The sequence below is a fragment of the Vanellus vanellus genome (genome assembly GCF_965231255.1).
Source record: "Vanellus vanellus genome assembly, chromosome: 2".
NCBI classification, from domain to species: Eukaryota; Metazoa; Chordata; class Aves; order Charadriiformes; family Charadriidae; genus Vanellus; species Vanellus vanellus.
In genome coordinates this window covers 92,398,868-92,418,761 of record NC_138906.1, presented here as the reverse complement: position 1 = coordinate 92,418,761, position 19,894 = coordinate 92,398,868, and the positions used below count along the sequence as shown (strand labels likewise).

Here is a 19,894-nt window from a genome sequence, read left to right as displayed (position 1 = left end):
CTGAAAACATTCCCTGGAATCCTTGCAGACTGAAAGTAAGCCAAAGCATCTCCTATACTGTTTTCAAACTCCAGCACATCCATTCTCCAAAAAAGAAAGCTAAGTCAAAGCAAAGGTAATGAACCAGGAAAATCCTCACTAATTGAAGGACAAGCAGAGACAGGGTTGTTTGCATGCTTGATGCTGTGGTTGTTGTGCCCAGGAGGTATCCTACCTCTTCTTAAACTCATTCTGCCAGATTATTACTACTACCAAGATAAGGAAGAATTCGAAACAAGCATTAGTGTATTTATAATGCCTTTTCTTTCCATAATTCCAGCTATAATTGAGCATACAGTTCTGCTTTCAAGTCCCCTATTAAAATGTTCCACGAGGAAATCCTATGTTTCTAATTTTTTTTTCTTGTCGCTAGGCACCAAAATATTACAATATATTCTTCCAGCTATAGTTGCTGGCTGTTTGGCAGCTACAGTGGCCGGCTATTTGATACAGTCTTAGGATATTGCCGTCCCTGCCCAATGTTCCTTCTGGTAGGATCTTTGGTTGTCTGAGCATGAATTCTTTAGCCAGTATTACCTCTTTAGCCAGGGCCGTAAAGATTGCTGCATCTTCCCGTCTGAAGCAGGAATTGCCTAGCTTTGTCTCTGGTTTTATTCCTCGGTACTACATCAGTCTGGGCCTTTTCTTGTTTCATTTGCTAATGACACTCCCAGTACATCTGTGGTTACTTTTAATGCTGCTAAGAGCGTCTCATTTGCCAGTCCCTAACAAGCTTGTGAACAGAGAGCCATCAAGATAATGAGGTGCCGGTGGCAATCCCACTTTGCATACCTCTGTTTCATCCTTCATATTGAGTAATCTGAATGCTGAATACGAGCTGGGTAAAGCCATAGGTATGGCTGTGTTGGAAAAATACTTAGCCTTGAACTGTAATCTTTACAATTAAAGTTTTGTGGATACCCTGGCAATGGAAAGCTTATTTAATGTCGCAAACTGTGACTTCAAACGGTGGATCCACAACTCCTTGTCATTACTGCAGCTGACAAAAACGACAAATAACATACCAACTAGAGCTGTTGTTTCCTGAGGTGCAATGGGAATAAGACAGACGATGGACTGGGCTACGATAGCAGACACTGCTGTCTTTATCAGCATCAACCCAGGTATGTGGATTCACAAATCATGTATTGGCAGCTCCATAGTGGATCTGCCATGGGCATGTGAATATCTTTCTGCTTATCTTGCTTAAAATGTTTTAAGTTGGTTTCAAGTTCCTTGTTGTGGACAAAGATATCTGACCCTTTTGCGGGAATCTTAAAGATCCTATAAAAGTGGTGAAGAGGTTTCTTTGGTTGAGCCTTCAAGAGGTCTCCTAGATCAAGGACATTAACCAGAGATCACAGTCCCTATGTTTATGCTGTGAATAAGAAAACTTCTCGTTGTTATGGTAGCAGTCACTGGAATCTTCCAGACTGCACCATGCATCACTCCAAGCTGACGGAGGCATGGACACTGAACACAGATAGAAGTGATCTGCAAATCTCTTGAGTGGCTGGGTGTGCCAGCATTGTGGGATCAAAGTGCAACTGAACACCTGTAGTGTTTCATCCTGTGCCTACGTCCCCATTCATAGCCAAGCTGTGATCCCAAACAAGCTAAGTGCTGCCACAGTGGCTTCTGCATCTTTTAGAAAGAACTGAGTCAGCTCAAGCCTTGTTTATATGTGATGATGAGAAGATGCCAAGAGATTAAACTTCTGGTTTTAGGCATCTGAACCCGAAAATAAGTGAATTAGCATAGTTCTGCCCCTTTTCCTTGCCTTCTCTTGTTTTCTTTGAGCATCACTCCTGATCCTATTGAAAAAAAAAACAGCTCCACACATTTTCTTCTCCAGATCTTTTATTTTTATACCTTGAATAAGCAATCTCTGGACACTGAACCTTATTCAGATGATGCTGAAAATTCAAGGGACTGTTGCACCATCTGTGCAGAGGAGTGTGAGGCTGTCTCTACACTTATCCTCCCAGTTGTCTGTTTCTCCAACCTGTATAGAAACGCTTTCTTTATTTCTTGTCTCTAAACTGAAGTCTTATTCTTAGTGGTGTCCACGTGATATAAAAGTCCCTTGCTGTTCCTGGTGAGAACCATCTTCCAGGCTTGTGTCTGGGAGAAGCAGAGGAAGCAGCACCCATCACCACTGGTCTGCCAGTCTGGCCTTGGGGTCTGTTATCTGACCACCTACTTCTTCCACCATCTAGTTCTAGTTTTGAAGTTTTTCTAACCTGGAAGATGTGCTCCAGAGTGCAGGAACAATGGCTTCTGGTTGCATGCTCAGAGTGTTCTACAGAGGGCAGCTGGGATAAGATGTGCTCTGGCCCAGACGGCTTCAGGTGCAACCAGTCTGGTGTTTTCCTGTGAGATCCCGTGTGGACTGATGGCTTTTCAGAGCCACTTGCTGGGGTCTGCAAAAGTAGTTAGAACTTGCTTTTTCCACCTGCCTTCTCAGGCAGCTGAACTGTGTTCTGTGGGACCTCTTTAAGACCCTAAATGCTGTGGCATGCACAGTGGACCTGCCCACTGACTGGACAAATGGGATTGCTGTCCTTCCATTCCAGGTAAAATTTCACCATCCATGTCTCTGGTTTGCTAGTACTTTGGTCTGCCCTGCAGGAAAATCCTAGGAAGATTAGATTTCCCCAGCTCCTTTTCCAGCAAGACCAAATTCAGGCTGAAGACTCAGACACCTTACTTCTCCTGAGAGGTGTTTTAGGATTTGAACTTGGCTCAGCACCTGTTTGCCAGTGCTCTCGCTCTCATAGAATCATAGAATCATTTTAAGTTGGAAAAGACCCTTAAGATCATCAAGTCCAACTGTTAACCTAACACTGCTAAGTCCACTGCTAAACTGTGTTCCTAAGCGCCACATCGACATGTCTTTTAAATACCTCCAAGGGATGGTGACTCAACCACTTCCCTGGGCAGCCTGCTCCAATGCTTGGCAACTCTTTTGGTGAATTTTTTTTCCTAATATCCAATCTAAACCTCCCCTGGCACAACTTGAGGCCATTTCTTCTCGTCCTATGACTTGTTACATGGGAGAAGAGACTGGCACCCACCTGGCTACAACCTCCTTTCAAGTAGTTGTAGAGAGTGGTAAGGTCTCCCCTCAGCCTCCAGGCTAAACAACCCCAATTCCCTCAGCTGCTCCTTGTAAGTCACTCTTCTTGCTTTATATACCCTGGATTTCCCTTCTTTGATGTGGCCCACGCTGCTGGTCTGAGCACAGTCTACTCTGGTCAAGACCTAGGAGATGGTAGGTTGTCCAGACCAGTAGCTGGTCGTGTAATCCCCACTCCATCCCACTAGCTTGTGCCAGAAAGTGGCCATAGTCTCTCACTTGGGCTTGTTTTCTGCCCCAGTGAGTCCAGGGAATTTCCAAATCCGACTGGTAGGTGGTGAGATCTTAGACACTTCTTCAAGTGATGTAATGGCTGTTTAACACTAAAACAACTTACCAGATTGGTTTTGGTTTCTTTGATTTTTAATATTTTCTTACCTGTGCTTTAAGGAAATAGGGGTAACAGAACCGGTTAAATAAGTTCTGAGCTAACACTAAATAGAAATGCCCGGATTTGCAGAATCTCTTTTGCTCTGCTTCCCGTGAATGTGTTTGAAGTTGTGCTCCTTTATAGAGCTGTTATTTGGCACAGTTATATTTCAAATGTAAGTTAACATGTTGCTTACCTTTATTTGAAATTTTATCATTATAGAAGTAATGGGAAGTAATACCCATTGCAGATTGTGGGCCTGATCCTGGAGTCAAAAATGAACTAAGAAATCTCTTTGGTTTGAGGTCAATTGAACTGAGAGACCTATGAGAGTGTGGAAAGTGTCCATAGGGGGGTGAATTTTAAGAACATTTTCTGTGATAATAATAACTGTGTTTAGTAAGTAATTGCAAAACTTAGAAAAAACTTGAAAAGTAGTTACACGATGACAGTAGTGACTTTTCAATGTTAAAACTATTTTTCGTGTTACCTTATTATGCCAGTATGTTAAATCTGAGGAATATTCCTGCAAAATGTATTTTTAGAAGACTCACTAGAGAAAGAAACCCAAGCTTACCTTTTCTTCATTAAACAGACCTTTAAAATGAACACTGTTTCCTCATGTGCTGAAACTCATGTGCTCCCTGCTTCAAAGTTTGTGATCCTTACTTTGAAGCAAGCTCCGTTGTGACTTTTTTTCTTGATTACAGCCAGATTCTCAAGTTATTATGTCGGGAGTAAAGTAGTGAGGGAGCGCCACCTTTTAGCTTCGGTTTAAAAGTGATAGCCAAAATATATGACTGTCAGTATTAAATAGCTCAAAGAATTGAATGAGTACCTCAATATTTCTGACTTCCACAGGTCTATATGGGTACAAGCAAGGCCATAATTTCACTTTCAGTATGTGCTACAGTGCAATTAGTCTGAAAATCATGTCTTTGAGTCCTGTAAAGTAATGTATTATGCATAATGTTTAAGTGATGGAGTTCTTTCAACAATGACATATTTTGAATATATTTAACTGCAAAGCATACATATTTCACAAAATCATAGAATCATAGAATGGTTTAGGTTGGAAAGGACCTTGAAGATCATCGAGTTCCAACCCCCCTGCCACAGGCAGGGACACCTACCACGAGACCAGGTTGCCCAAGGCCACATCCAGCCTGGCCTTGAACACCTCCAGGGATGGGGCCTCAACAACCTCTCTGGGCAACCTGTACCAGTGCCTTACCACCCTCAAAGTGAAAAATTTCTTCTAAACCTGCCCTCTTCCAGTTTAAAGCCATCCCCCTCCCCCCCCCCCCCCCATTCATAAGTGTTTTACTCAATTTGTCTTTGTGTATCCACATTTTGGGATGTTGCATAAATAGTACTTGTATTTATTGGAGAGTTTCTTTAAGATTATTTTGATAATGAGATGAGGAAGGATTTTGAGAACATCTGAAAAACAAGCTAAACTAAGATCTTAAGTCATGTTTTTTTGAGAGGAATTCAGAACCAATACATGTAGAATAAAGCCTGCAAGAAGGATATGTTGATCACTACATTTACATTAAAAATAATCCAGATGATATGAGTAGGTGTTAATTAGCTCTGGAGCCTGAAATAATTAGTTTCATCAAAGTACAAACTTTTGCTCCCTTTGCTGTGTATTGTCTGAGCCCTCTTCTGAAGGGAACACTCAGGGACCAGAGTGTAATTAACTGTTGTTGCTTTCTGGGACATGGTTTATCTTCTGTGGCTGCCAGCTAATATCTTCGAGTAGGACAATTTTTAAGTGCACCATCTGAGTGCTGTAGCCACCAGTAACTGGGTTGGACCATCTTGTCTTTCATAGGCTGCTAAATGTCTTAAAGTAGAGCTACTTTTGATAATTGCCAGCCTGAGAGAGGACTGAGATGGTGCAGGATGACCAAAAGGCATGGCAGTTCATGTTCCTTGACCCCCTGTGGGCCCTCTGAACCCCAGCTTATTAAATAAATGGTTGCATGCACTGGCCGATTTTGTATAACGTGGTTAACAAGATGAGAGGATAGAAATTGATGGAAAATAAATCAAGAGAGAGAAAACTGCAGGTATGCCAAATGAGGATGCATAGGGAAATAGGAAAAGTTCAGGTTGGGTGCATGGGGTTTGCACAGGGCGTATTTATGTATATAAAATATACAAGCACACACCTCCTGATCCTGCTAATTATGTTTTTGGCAGGGACAGGTGTCTCTCCCATCATACGATGCAGTAAGAATGGTCACAAGCTCATGGGGTTCCCTGGCTACACATTTGCATGCGGGCAGCTCAAGTGGAGGTTGCTCTCTGTTGCTCTGACACGGACACTGGCTTTAAAAATCAGAAGAGTTGTATCAAAGGACAGTTGTGCTTATTCCACGCAGAGAAGAGAAACCTTAAAACCAAAAGTTACTCCATCGGTATCTAGCTACTGTGTTGCAGCTTTGAGCATCCTTGGAAACCTAACTTTTCTAATTCTTTTGCATTCATTTGGAAGTGGTGGTGGTAGTAGAACCAGAATTGTTTATGTATGGTCTTTGTCATGCATTGAGGTGGCATCATTATGTTCTCTCTTGTTTATACTTTTCATATGTTCTGCATTTTGGGTTGTTTTTTGACTGTTAGTGAGCACCAAAGTGATGTTTTCAGGTGTCTACCTATGATAAACCCCAAATATCTCTATTTGTAAGTGTTAATAGTCAACCAAGAGCCTCTTGTCATGTGTATAGAATTAGGATTGTGTTGTCTGAGCTGCATCACTTCACATACATCTCCCCTGAAATTCATCTGCCATTTTCTTGCTTGGTAGTGACTATTATGAAATCCTTCTTCATAGCAATTCTTCATAGCTGTCCCTCATGTTTGTCAGATTGCTGTCATCCCTTTTCCCAAATTGTTTATGTATATGCTGAACAACATACACCCTAGGATTCCTGAGGACTTCTATGGGCACTTTGGGACCTTGGTTTGTAAAAAAATTTCCCAGGATAGACAGCAGACCTACTGGTACTTCCCTTAGTCTTTGAGAGGGATCCCAGGAGAGACTGGCGTCACAATCATATTCCTGTCTTTGGATATTGGGGCACTTTTGGGTGGAGGTTAGGTGTTACTATGGTTTTACCTCTTTCTCCTTTGAGTCCCATTGGCCCTTTCTGGTGAACCATATCTGCTGGTGGTGATTCTTTTTGCATTTCATGTTCCTGCTTTTGTCTGTAATGCCTTATACTGATACTTCAGTTTGAGACAGATCTTTTGATGTGTTCCCCTTGTATAGAATGTTCTGGAATGGGAATTACCCCACGCTGAACAGAGATACAAAAAAAAAAAAAGACCCAAATCCTTTCTGCTACAGTCTGCTCTCTAACTGTTCTTTTTAGTACCTGCATCATCTGTTTGCTTGGAAGTTCTTTAGCAGGCTGCCAACTCCTGATTAAGTTTCAAAAAGAATTTACTACTTGTTTTTATATGCTTAAAAATGTTTTCTTGGCCTGCATTATTGAGTCTTTATATTAATCCTGATAAATTTTATGATCCTTTTTATTATCACCTTTCAGTTTTCTTTTTGAAAGATAGTTTTTAGAAGCTTCTCTGCTTGGCTGTTCAGGTATTCTAGTTGTGTTTTGGTCTTTCTCTAGTTGTTTTTGTGAATTGATTAGTTTTAGCCTGTGCCTCTGAGATTTATAGTGTCTTCGGGCCACCTACAAAGATTTTAATCTGTGAGCTTCTAGCTCCCCCTTTCAATTTTAACATTTGGGTTTTGTTTTTCATTTGTTTGCTTAACAGGCTTTGTCATTGTTATAACACAGCTCCTCAATAGTAATATTTTATAAACCAGGTTCTTTCCACTTCTTGAGATCAGATTGAGTGTTTTCTCTTTCTTTGTACAGGTGTTTTTTGTTTGTGTACTTGTTTGCTTTGCTTTTCATCTGTGCAAGAGACATAGACAGCATCCATCTGCTGTTGCAATCCTTAGCCAGTCTAGCTGGGAGTCACTGAAGTGTCCCTTGGCCTGTTGAGTTTTCTTCTTTGACAGCCTTTCTTATCAGTCTTTCGTAGAATCTCAAATAGTTTCCATCCTGGTTGGGTAAGCAGTCCTCTAGGTCATTTGTTTTGATAAGCCTTTGTTGTTCAGTCTAGGTTTTTTGTTTCATAGGGACTTCTATTGGTTGATTCTCCTAGATTGTTCGTACCCGCCTTTCTTCAATCCCTGCTGAAGTGTATGGCTTTCAGTCTTTTCTGCTTTTTCAGTGTTCTGCTGGTGGTCTTTTTTCCACCAAGTTTTCAGTAAGACTATTGTATAAATAATGTTGTTTTAACAACAGGCATTTTAGTTCTTCCATTTAGGAAGATCTTCCTAAGTTTAGGAATCTTCCATTAGGCTTTTAGTTTATACAGAAGAGCATACGCTTTCACATGGGTGTTTTATTTCTCTGCAAAATTTTTAAAAAGAGAGTCTGTGTGTGCTGGCTTTCTTTGCCATTTCCTTTTTGCTTGAGTTTAATCAACTTCTGTCCTTTCCTTTAGTTGAGAATTACATGTCTCCATGACATTACTGCTTCTCTTAAACCACGTACTATGTTTCTATAACCTCTTCAGTTTGAATGTTTTCCTATGACCTCTGAAGTGCCAGCAAACTCATTCTTTTCTGCTTTAGAGTAAGCTCAGCTACCTTCTAGAGGCTCCCTCCCTATTCCCAAAATTTCCCTATTTCTTTCAGTTCCCTTTTTAACACATTTTCTTCGCTGCTTATTGAACTTTTGCTTGTCAACCTCACTCGTTTTGGGAGCATTTCTGGGAATGCTCCCATAGTTCTCTGCTTCTTCACAAGCAACCAATATTTTGCCTCCAGAATTTTTCTTTTAACCTCCCTCACGTTACTGTGATTTGCACAGCAGCCACGGCCTTTGACTCTTCCTCAGCACCTCCGAGGAGCCTTTCCAAACCCTCTGTGAGGTCTGATGTTTTTGCATTAAGCAGAGAAGTCTGTGACCTCTGGTATGTCAGACTTTGTGTTCCTGATAATCGTTGCTACAACTCCGGGGCAGGCGAGGTTCACTCACAACTGTCAGGCAAACTTGGAAAAATATGGATACAATTGTTTTCTTCTGAGTAAGTGAGAAGATGAACAACATCTATATGTAATTGGACTCACTGAAAAGAATCCTCTGGCAAAAAGTGCATGGCACTGTAGTCAAGCACATAGGTGGTCAGAAGGGTGTTCACTAGATCTATATGGTTGGTATTGTCTAATACCATACATGGTATTATTACTGTATTATCACCGTTAGTCCTATGTGCTAACTAGGCCAGACCCTGTAAAGTCACAGAACGGTTCCTGTTGATTTCAGCAGAATTATTGCACTGTTGCCAAATGCCACACTTCTCATATTGGGGGGGGGATTTTACAGTGCACATTTTTCATGACTTTCAAGTTTGAGAAGAGGCTCCAGGTGACCAGAATGTCACCTGAAGTAATTTGAATGAAGTCTTGCTACTTTAATAGTGTCACAATATACTAACAAATACAAAATTATATAGAATCTGTCCATGAATGCAGAACCGCTTCTTGCTGGTTATATGTGACATCATGCAGCAGCTTGGCAGTTATAATGCCGGTCAGAATTACCTGATCCATGTGATGTGCAAATTGCTGGAGTGATTGCGGATTAGCCAGGAGTCAAATATCACCGTGTGCTAACAGCAAGTGTAGACTGCACATCAGTCTCATTAATAGAGAGAACTGAATTTCTCAAGACAACAGACATCATGAAACAACTAGATTTGAACCCAATGCTATTATCATTGATCCATCCAGACAAAGAGGGAATGCTGAATCAGAGGGAAAAAACCCCAGGCATGAAATTACAGAGGGCCTTAGTGAAAATCAAAAGCTTCGTTGACACAACCTTCAGGACAGTTTGATTAAAAGGTACAGTTCAATTAATTTTCTGCTAATGTCCTTGAACGTGTTGCACAAAGCTTAATAAAAGCTTTAAAAAAAAAAAGATACATGAGAAAGCTTCTAACCAGGCAGCTAAGCAAGAAAAACAGGCAAAGCTTTGTGTTATGAAAGATAAATGGTGGGCATGAAAGGCAGAGGAGTTTCTCTAAGTTGTGGATCCAGAAAATACTATGTGGGCTTGGAAACAGCATCTGGCCATAAGACACTGCGCCATTTCTGAAGTGAAGATGGACTAATAATGATGGAAATGATGGAGAAGAAATCTGAGATGCTGGGCCAAAACTTTTCAGTTGTTGTCCTGAATGATGAAGTCCTAGATGAAGCCGTACAGCTGCTTGGCCAGGAGCAGGACATGGCACCTCCTAATAAAATGGAGATTTTTCCAGCTGTCTAGCAGATGGTACACAGTGGAGTCAGCCATAAGCAAATTCACTGAAATATAAAACCATGGAATAAGAGCCACAAGCAGCCAGAAGACTTTGCAGCTTTTTGGCTTTTTAAAGAACTATTTCTTGAGTTGTTAGAGAAGTGAAATGCTGTCCACTTCTACAAAGGGAATGGTGATGACATGTCTTCTGAAAATCGCTGTATTTCTTATTCTCTCAAGTCCTGGAAAAGGCGTTACAGGAAAAATGAGCAATTTCTGCTATAGAGGTAACTAAACAGATTATTTCAGTCAGTTAGTCTGGTTAAATGAAGAAGTTTTCCTGTTTTGGTGGAGAGGTCAGTGAGCTAGTAATCCTTAAGCCCTGTATTTTTTCTATCACTCAACATCTTTGAAAACAGATATATGAAATTTTACATAGTTTGGATGTCTGAAGAACATTACTTACTTTTATATTTACATTTAGAAAGTGTTTCTCTGATCTCATAAAAAAGTGATTTTAGTAGAAATTTAATATAGTAAATTGTTTGAGTTAATCCTAAGTGTGTGGTATTTCAGATCCCAGCAGGCGTCCTCTGAATATAGACTGCTGTCAAATTCCAGTAGATAAAAAGAATAAAGTACCAAAAGAATGAGGGACCACGGTAAAAGATTTTATGCTAAAACTGGTATTTTAAATGCTTGTTTGTTCATTTTTATAGAGTACTTTGTCAAGCTGTATGGTTTTATATAAAATAGTGAAGTGCTCTACAGCAGCTTTGCTGTTTAAAATTAAACTGAGGTCATGGCTTTATCTGGAAAAGGAAAGAACAGGATGTGAAATGAGAGAAGGTTGATGGGCATTAGAAAGACGAGTGAAAGTGATTCTTCAGGTTTTAGTGGTGATAAGATTTTCACACACTTCTGAAGAATTTATGGGGGTTGGAAAAATTTCTAACAGTAGACTTTTAAATTTCTTCAGTAATTAAAAGACAGCAAGATAGAAAACAATCAGGAAGACAGAGCTGCCAGGCAAGATCCATGTATTGCAGGCTTAGCCATTATGTTCGGAAGTGTCATGCTGATATTTTAATTCCATTACCTCTGGTTTATTTTAATTTCTGAGACTAGAACATAAAACAAAGAAAGAAAGTGGTTCGGATTGTTTTTTTTTTTTCCCCACCTCCTTGGGAAATAGTTAGGGAAACGGAACAGTTAGCCTTCAGGATTTGCCTTTGCATCCAACATCCTCTTTTAACCTGTGAAACACACTGATGATTGTAAATATTGATCAGGATGCTACAAGTTTTAAATGTCCTGCTCTCAAAGTTACAGTCTCTTAAAGATTTAGTTCCTCTAAAGTAATAGGAAAATATTGTTAAAAGTAGTTTCCAAAATAAACCACTGCCTAACACGGCCTGTTTTTGGTGACCCGACATTAACCTGTGTTTTACAAGCAGGATTGCGAACCCCCTCCCCGTACACATTACGGATTTCTGGAAAGGATTCAAATTGTAATAACAATTGTTTTCTTATGTATTTTTTAGTTGCCTAACGTGTATATTATTCTGTCTTTAAATTTCTATTTTGCTTCAGAATTCACACAGAGGGGTGATGTCCCACTGCAGCCAGAGAGGCCGCATTCACTTAGCGGTGATGAGGAGCTGATACATTGTGCCCTATTTATTTTTTTCCTGCATATGTTTATACCAAAACAAATGCAAAATTGTCCAATAGCCAACCAGAGAAGGGGAGAAAACAGAAATAAAATTTTAGACTGTAGTGATCAAAATGGCTCAGCTAAGTGTTATAATCAGTGTAGGCTTAAAAAAGGAAATTGACTGATCAGCTGTTAATCTGGAACAAACATTCTGATGGATTGATCTAATGATAGAATACATACAGAAATAAGTAGCTATGTGACCATGCGTATGCTCTAAACAAATCTAAATATTGTTGATTTGTTATGAAGCAAGAATGTCCTAGAAAGCACGATACTTTTATTTTTTTTACTGAAATGGAGAAGCATGCTGTTGAAGTGCATGTGGATATTCTCGCGAGTCTATTTGTAGCATGATCGTTATCACTGAAATACCAATTTGCCATCATTTAAACCTGTGGTTTTCCTGAGTCTTGGCTACCTCCAGGAGCTTGCGGGTTCCTTCAGTGCTGCAACCTTGGCTGCGTGACAAGTGATGCGCGGAACGTAACATTGTCCTGTCACCAGTGAAGGGAGTAATTCCTCTGACATTGTAACAAGAGGTTTGCAATCTCACCTGGAAGTGCAGAAGTCAAAGGCTGAAGTTAAATGCTTTTGATGTTGCCCTGGCTGACGTTGGTTGTGAAAATCAATTCACTGAAAATCAATCCACTGAAAACCGATCCACTGTGAAAATCCATTCACTGAATCAAATTTCAGAGATAGGAATGATCAAAAATCACAACATTCGGAGACATAAATCGGTAGCTCTTACGAGTACTAGTCAGGTTTTATATTTTGTCTCATACTATGCAAGATTGCACTTTATCTTACTTCATACAGCTCTGTACTCATGCGGACACTTACCTCTGTGCCTAACGTTAGGCCCATAAATTTGTTTTCAGTACAACTACTCAAGTGCTTGAAAGCCTTAATGTGTGTATTTAATATTGGGAAGATTAGTGTTTGCATTTCGAAGTTAGCACCGTCACTTACAGTTTCTCAACTCTTCTTTTGCTTATACCCCTATCATCAGTGCTGCAATAATAATTGCTTAAATGTGTGACTTTGTAAATTTAAAAGGGAAGAAAGAATAAGAAGGGTTGAAAGATGAGCTCTGCCTTTTGTCAGGCAGGGTAGGGTGTGTGAAAGATAATCTGCAGGCTGCACCGTAAGATCACAGAATCATAGAATCGTTATGGCTGGAAAAGACCTTTAAGATCATCAAGTCCCACCGTTATCTAACTCTACCAGGCCCACTTCTTAATCATGTCCCTGAGCACCATATCTAGACGGCTTTCAAATACATCCAAGGATGGCGATTCAACCACTTCCCTGGGCAGCCCTTTCCAGTCTTTGATAACCCTTTCCATGTAGAATTTTTTCCTAATGTCTAACCTAACCCTACCCTGGTGCAACTTGAGGCTATTTATTCTCGTCCTATGACTTGTAACCTGTGAGAAGAGACTGACCCCCACCTCTCTACAGCTTCCTTTCAGATAGTTGTAGAGATCAATAAGGTCTCCCCTCAGCCTCTTTTTCTTCAGACTTAACAACCCCAGTTCCCTCAGCTGTTCCTCATAAGACGTGTTCTCAAGACCCTTCAACAGCTTCATTGCCCTTCTCTGCACCCTCTCCAGCACCTCAATGTCCTTCTTATACTGCAGTGCACAAAACTGAACACAGTACTCGAGATGAGGCGTCACCGGTGCTGAGTACAGTGGGACAATCACTTCTCTGTCCTGCTGGCTACATTATTCCTGATACAGGCCAGGATGCTGTCGGCCTTCTTGACCACCTGGGCACACTGCTGGCTCATGTCAGCCTGCTGTCAATCAACACCCCCAGGTCCCTTTCTGATGAGCAGCTTTCCAGCCACTCTTCCCCAAGCCTGTAGCGCTGCATGGGGTTGTTGTGGCCAAGTGCAGGACCCGGCACTTGGCCTTGCTGAAGCTCATAGTATTGGCCTCGGCCCATCCATCCAGGCTATCGAGGTCCCTCTGAAGAGCCCTCCTACCCTCAAGCAGATCAACACTCCCACCTAACTTGGTGTCAGCTGCAAACTTACTGAGGGGGCTCTCAATCTCTTCGTTGAGATCATTAATAAAGGTATTAAACAGGAGCTTTTTCATGAGGATGCCGTGGGGAACAGTATTGAAGGCTTTACTGAAGTCTAGGTAAATAACATCCACACATGTGGACTTTCATCACGGTGTTTCCCCTTGGTTTGAGCCTGCCAGTGTCGGCATGGAGGAGATCCTCAACTAATGCAGAGAGGTGATCTGCACCTCGACACTCCTGACGAAACGCGGAGGGTTTTGGATGAGGTTTGGCAGCGGGTTTGTGCGTACGAGTGGCTGCTGGCGTGGGGCTGCCTGGTGCTGGGGCAGGTGCCGGCATGGTGGTGCTGGGCTGGCAGAGGTGCCCGATGCAGCGGGTGAGTGTCACCATGTGCAGTGCGACCGCAAGCAAAAAAAAAAACAAATTTGAGGAGAGGAGGGGGAAAGAACCTTACAGCAAGGGTCTCTTTAGAGATGGCGGGTTGTAAAACTTATTATCTGTGGAATATTCCTCCTCCCTGCCCCCTCCCCCCCCCCCAAAAAAAAAAAAAATGCTGATGGCATTTGTAAATTTTTCTAAATTTTACAAATTTACTTGTAATTTTTTAGTTTTTCTCTAACTGTAGCAAGTATTATACACATAAGAAAGGGAAAAAAGTCACATAAAAAAGTTTTGAAGTAAAATGTTAAGTTGAAAAGCCATCAATAAACAAGATTTGTCAGGGCACTAAGGAAACAACGACAAAACTAGGGAAAAAGAAATGTTATTTCTTTGTGCTTAGTTGTCTTACAAATCATCGGATAGGTACTTTCAGATTGTTCCCAAGATTTTACCAGCATGAATAAGTGGATATGGGGCTTTTCTGCATGAAATGTGTGGTTTGTGGAGGATTTTGTACTGTTGCAACAGTGGCAGTCGGGGCCTGCTTTTGCAATCCCTTTTGCTACAAATGAGGCTGTGAAAATTCATAAGAGTTGCTGGAATGATTAAGGATCCTATGACCAGGCTTTGATGCAGTGCTGTTGATGTACTTCAACCAGAGATACTTTTGAATACGCGCAGGAATATAAAATCAAATATTTATTCTTTTTGAATGCATCCATCACTAGATGATTTAAAGATATTAGTGTGGTAACTTCTATGTAAGTTCTGTAAATAAATTTAAATAGTGTTTATTCTGAATCTCACTTCAGTGTCACTCTTGCTCTGTGTGTTGTTTGCACATTTTGAAGTAAGCAGCTGCTTGGAGAAAATGTGTATATGTAATCTAGAACCCATCCTTCCAGATAAATACTTTAAACAGAAGCAAAATCTATAGTACCTGGCAAATATCACTGTCAAAAAGGCTTTTATGAAGTGATGGACACATAGTTGATTTGGGAGGCATTCTGACAGCTGCAGTCTTCAATGGGGATGCTTGATTTTCACCTGCAAACCACACTAATCAGAAAAATCTTTTGAATTCTGGAGCAGAAAGGCTATGTCGCTTCTGCAGATTGGGTTTGCCTTTTAATTCTCTCAGTCCTATGGGCCTGGAGCATTACTGTAGTGTGATTTACAGTTTTCTCAATCTGCTTCAGTTCCTCAATTTAGTAAAAGAAGTACCACACAGTAGTGTGGTTAACAGTTGTTTGTAAAGTTAATACTCCAAATAACAGCTTCTTACAGTGAAAGAAATTCTGTTTTGATTCATCTCCCTTTTGATATTCAGCCATGTCTTTTTGAGATCTCCGTGTGCAGGTAGTTTAGAGTATGTTATTGCTGTCTGACCTTTGAGTACATTAGTTTTTAACTTCCTTTTCATTTTCCTCTGTTTCCAGGAAATTGAAGACCATGTGGCATTTTTAATAACTGTTCCAACGGCCCTAGCAATTTTTTTTGCTATATTTATCCTTGTCTGCGTAGAACCTGTATTTAAGAAGCTGCTTCGTATATTTTCTCTGGTGGTCTGGGTATGCCTTGTTGCCATGGGATATCTCTTTATGTGTTTCGGAGGAATCATCTGTCCCTGGGACCAGGTAAGACTGTCATTATTATTAATTTTACTTCATTGGGTGGATTTCCAAGAACCATTCTGTGCAAAAGTATTCACATTAATTTTTGTGGGACATCTCATAAAGTGTTTTTGTGACTAAGTGTTTGCATGCTGAGACTCCCCGCATCTATTTTATAAATACCAAAGAGATGTGCATACTTAGGAATGGAAATATTTTAAGGCTTTTGCTTTCATATTTTTAAGCTTATTTGCATAATGAACATTTGATTCCAGTCACCAACTTCTTTGTAAAGTGAATATTTGATTCTAGTCACCAATTAACATGGCAGAAATGCTAGTTATGTTCAAGACCACTGGTGCTATCCTCTTCCGCTTAAAATGTTTGAGCTGTCAGTGTAGGCTTTCTGTGCTCTTCAAGATGTTCTTTAGCAACACGTGAGAAAAAAGAGGACTGGGAGTTTCCTTGCATTTCTAGGGAAATAAATGAGTAGAGAAAGAGTGGAGTACCCTTCACATTTTTTTTTAAATTTTGTAATGAAGACAAAGCAAAAATATAATTGCATTTTAATAGCAGTACTTTTGAAACATCAATAAATTATGTGCAGTATCCAACGCTGCGCCTGACCGATTCTTCTGTGTTCTCCTTTTCCTTTTCACAAGCCTCTCTACATTGGAATACTCCTGATATAATAATTGTAAAACCCTTCAAAGGATGGAAAAAAAAGCTTTAAAATACATAAATATGTCTTCTGAAAATTTCATGCTGATTTGATGAGTTTGTTATAACCTTTAAATGGTAGTGCTGTATCTGGGATGCCTTCTAGGTCTTTAAGATAAACTTGAAACAAATTCTCTGACTTGTTATTCAGATCTTGCAAAGACTTATGCAAATACTGAACTTTAAGTATGCAAGTAGTTCCTTTAAAAACTTGAATTCAAATGATTTAAATTACTGGTGTACGCTGGTGATATTAGTTTTGGAGCCCTTAACCTTTGTGGGTGACTTCTATATTCTCATTTTCTTGGAAGGTTCAGGGATTAACTAGCTATGAAACCGCCTTCCTGCCATTTTTGTTTTGTTTTGTTTTGTTTTGTTTTTTATAAGTATTTGAAACTACCAAACCAGGCCACACTTGCATCTAATAAAAAGCAAATCAGAACATGTAGTATTTTTCTGTAGATACAGGTTTCACCATGACAGTCCCTCTATCTTTGTGATATCAAGTCTTAGATAATTCGCATGGTCTTACTTTTTTGATTTTTTTTTTATTTTCATTGACAGTTGTGGGATGTCATGCTAGAATATTTCAGGCTATCAAGCTTAGATGCAAATATTCAATTAGCCGCATTATTTGTTCATTGTAAATTCTAGTGAGTTTAATTTTGTTATTTCAAAGATGCGATAATGTTTTTCAAAAGCATGTGGCATAAAAGAGATCTAAGAGGGATGCGGGTGTCTCAATCCCGGGGCTGTGTTTAGCCTGTGAAGCCGGTTTGTCCTGCCTTGCGTTCCTCTCTGGAAAAATGTAGGCATTCCCATAGCATCCGAGGGAGGTGGCTGGCCGTGTGAGGCAGGAAGGGCTGAAGACCTCCGGGGAAAGGCATTGTCTTCCCGCAAGGTTGCCAGGACACACGTCCTCTGATGTTTCAGCCTCCTCCTTGCTTTGCGTGCAAGCGTTGCTTGGAGAAGAGGATATTTGGGAGGGAGCTGCACTGGTTGCTCTGCCAGCAGCAGCCGGCTCCGGGCGGCCGCCTTGCCCAGCGCTGCGCAGGCTCCAACCCAGAGCGGGCAGGGCTTTTCCAGAAGGCCTGGACCCGCCTGCAGATGTGTGGCTTCATGCCGCCATGCAGGCTCTTCGGCATCTGGGGCGAGAGGGGCTGTGGCCGGGTGGCCCCTGGCCACTGCTGGGAGCCGAAGGTCATCTGGCTCCATGCAGGGGGACGCTTCACTTCCCCAAAACCATTTTTTCCCCCTCTTTGAATAGCAGCGCTGTTTTGTTGATCGCTTTTGTAGGTATACTTTCGCCTAGTGTCTGTTAAGAGCGAGCTAAAGAAATACAGGAATCTTTCTGGGAATTTGACACCTTACACAATAGGCTCATGACAGGTTTGATGTTTTTGAACGTTTGTAAAAAAGCAGTGAGCAGTAAAATACTGCCGTGTATTCCTGTGATGCTGGTGTTTTGATTGCTCTGCATCAAGAATAGGTAGGTCAATAATCAGTGTTCTCTCTTGTAATTATATGTGAAAGCAAATCTGAAAGATCCTTCCCCAGTGATCACTGACAGTTTCTTTGTTGAAGTTTTACATTTTGTGAATTTTAAAAACATTTTGCTTGGCTTATTGGGGTGTTTTTGTGGTTCCTTTATCCTTTTTATGAAAGAAAAGAAATATGGTGGAAAATTTACATTAGTTCTGTTTCAAATACATCTTTGTCAACATAGCTAATTAGAAAGTTACTAAAATAAAAAACAGAGCCAGTTCATGCACAATTATTTACTAAACAAGTGCTTTATTTTCATTTTCTTCAAATTACAGCTTAACTTGTGTTCTGGTCCAGCAGAGTTTAAAAATACTCTTTTCATCGTATCTTTCATGTCTTCCGAATCCTAAGCTTGTTAAAAATATGGCATTTCTTGTGTACCAGTAACTACTGAAAGATAAATTTTCTGCATACCATAGTTTATAGAAAGAACATGTTATTCTCTCATTTGTGCATAAGACTTCTCCCTTTAAAAGACAACCCCAAATCCTTTCGATTTTGGCTTAATGATTTTAATGCTCCTCTTGGCTGTTTGCAACTGCTAAATGCAGTTTTTCTCTGTTGTCTGAAGGAACCTTAGGTGTGAACTTTTGCAGCTTTTGTTTACAATAAAAATACCACTCCAAGAGAGACTATTTTGGTTATGAACTCAATATATATTTAATGTGGAGCAGTTCCTCCTGAGCCTGCAGGCACATAGCTCAAATAAATTTGATGAACAGTAGAGGGCTGGAAATGAAGAGGCTGGTCAGGGCCATTGTTTGGAGTTTTGTTTTTTTTGGAAACCTGTGGGCTGATGTGAAATAAGTGCAAATCATAATTGGTTTCAGCTATCTTTTTGCTGTCCCTGCAGACTGCTTTTATCTGTCTGTATTTCCTTGTCTCTTGTTCGGCTGCAGCTACAGCTTTGGAGAGAAAGCTATTATCAGGTAGGAATCTGGCCGCTGTTTGAAGGGGGAAGGCAGCACAGCCATAGATGGCTGCTCCATCCCTTGGGCCGGTCTGCAAGCCCCATGTTGGCCCAGTAATTGCCTGCTGAGCCTGATCCGAAGGCTGGAATTGTCACCAGGCTGTGTGGGCTTAATCACAAGCCCACCTATGAGAGAAGCTGGGATATTGGCACTGTCAGCTGTACCGACCAACTCGCCTCTTCAGTTAGTCCAAGCTCCCTCGCTCCTCTACACGGATGATGAAGAGAAGCAAGTACATTGAGAGGGAGATGGAGGGCGCCTTAGTGAGGCATTGGGTGGCTTTATGTGAAAAAAATTAGGACAGAGATGGCAAATGATTTTGGTACCCAACAAACTTTTTTAAAGAACTGTGGCAACCCTCTCTTGTTGGTGTCAGCCCAAGGTTCTGTCAGTGCTGAACTTGGCAGTGGAGCCCCTGCTTTTCCCTGGTGGCCCTGGGAACTGGATACTCTGATAGGACCTGCACACACGGTGCTGTGCTAGAGCCCAGGAGGGAGGCTGGGCTCTCTGGTAGGAGTTGCAGGACACCTGGCCAGGATTGGTAGGAAAGAAGTAGAGCAAAGGAAGTCACGCAGAGGCTCAGAGAGAGCACTTGCCTGCTGGCAGTTCTTTCCAAATCGAAGGTGTGAGCAATAGTATGTGGTGATGGTTTTAATGAGGAATGACCTATGGATGATGCTTAGAAAGGCCTGTGCAGAGATCAGTGGATGCTGTGTTTGGTTGAGGGCCTCTAACGCAAGGCAGGCAAGCTGAGGACCTAGTGCTGGTGGAAAAAGGTGATGTATTGATTTTGCTGTGTTAGGACTTTTCCCTACTATAGAAAGGAGCACCTTTCCTTACAAAATGTAAATCCAGTACCTATCTGTAGCGTTATATGCCAGGGAATGAATTTAAAGTAGTTTCCTCTCGTTTCACTGACAGTGTAGTTATTGTACCACAGTCGCCTTTCCATGTCATCCTCTGACATGTCTAATACTTCCTCAGCCTTTTGTACAGGGTGTGTGTAAATATGTCATAGCAC

General features: G+C 40.9%; 1 protein-coding gene across 1 annotated transcript in view; it reads left to right on the top strand.

Annotated features, from left to right (window-relative positions):
* Positions 1-19,894, top strand: part of ADCY2 (adenylate cyclase 2) — a gene marked incomplete at its 5' end in the record, with an annotated part of 231,495 nt that overhangs the window by 5,412 nt on the left and 206,189 nt on the right. Inside the window, one exon of the mRNA XM_082479253.1 lies at positions 15,464-15,661. Within this exon, the coding sequence (XP_082335379.1) occupies positions 15,464-15,661 (198 nt within the window). The remainder of the gene's footprint in view (positions 1-15,463; positions 15,662-19,894) is intronic.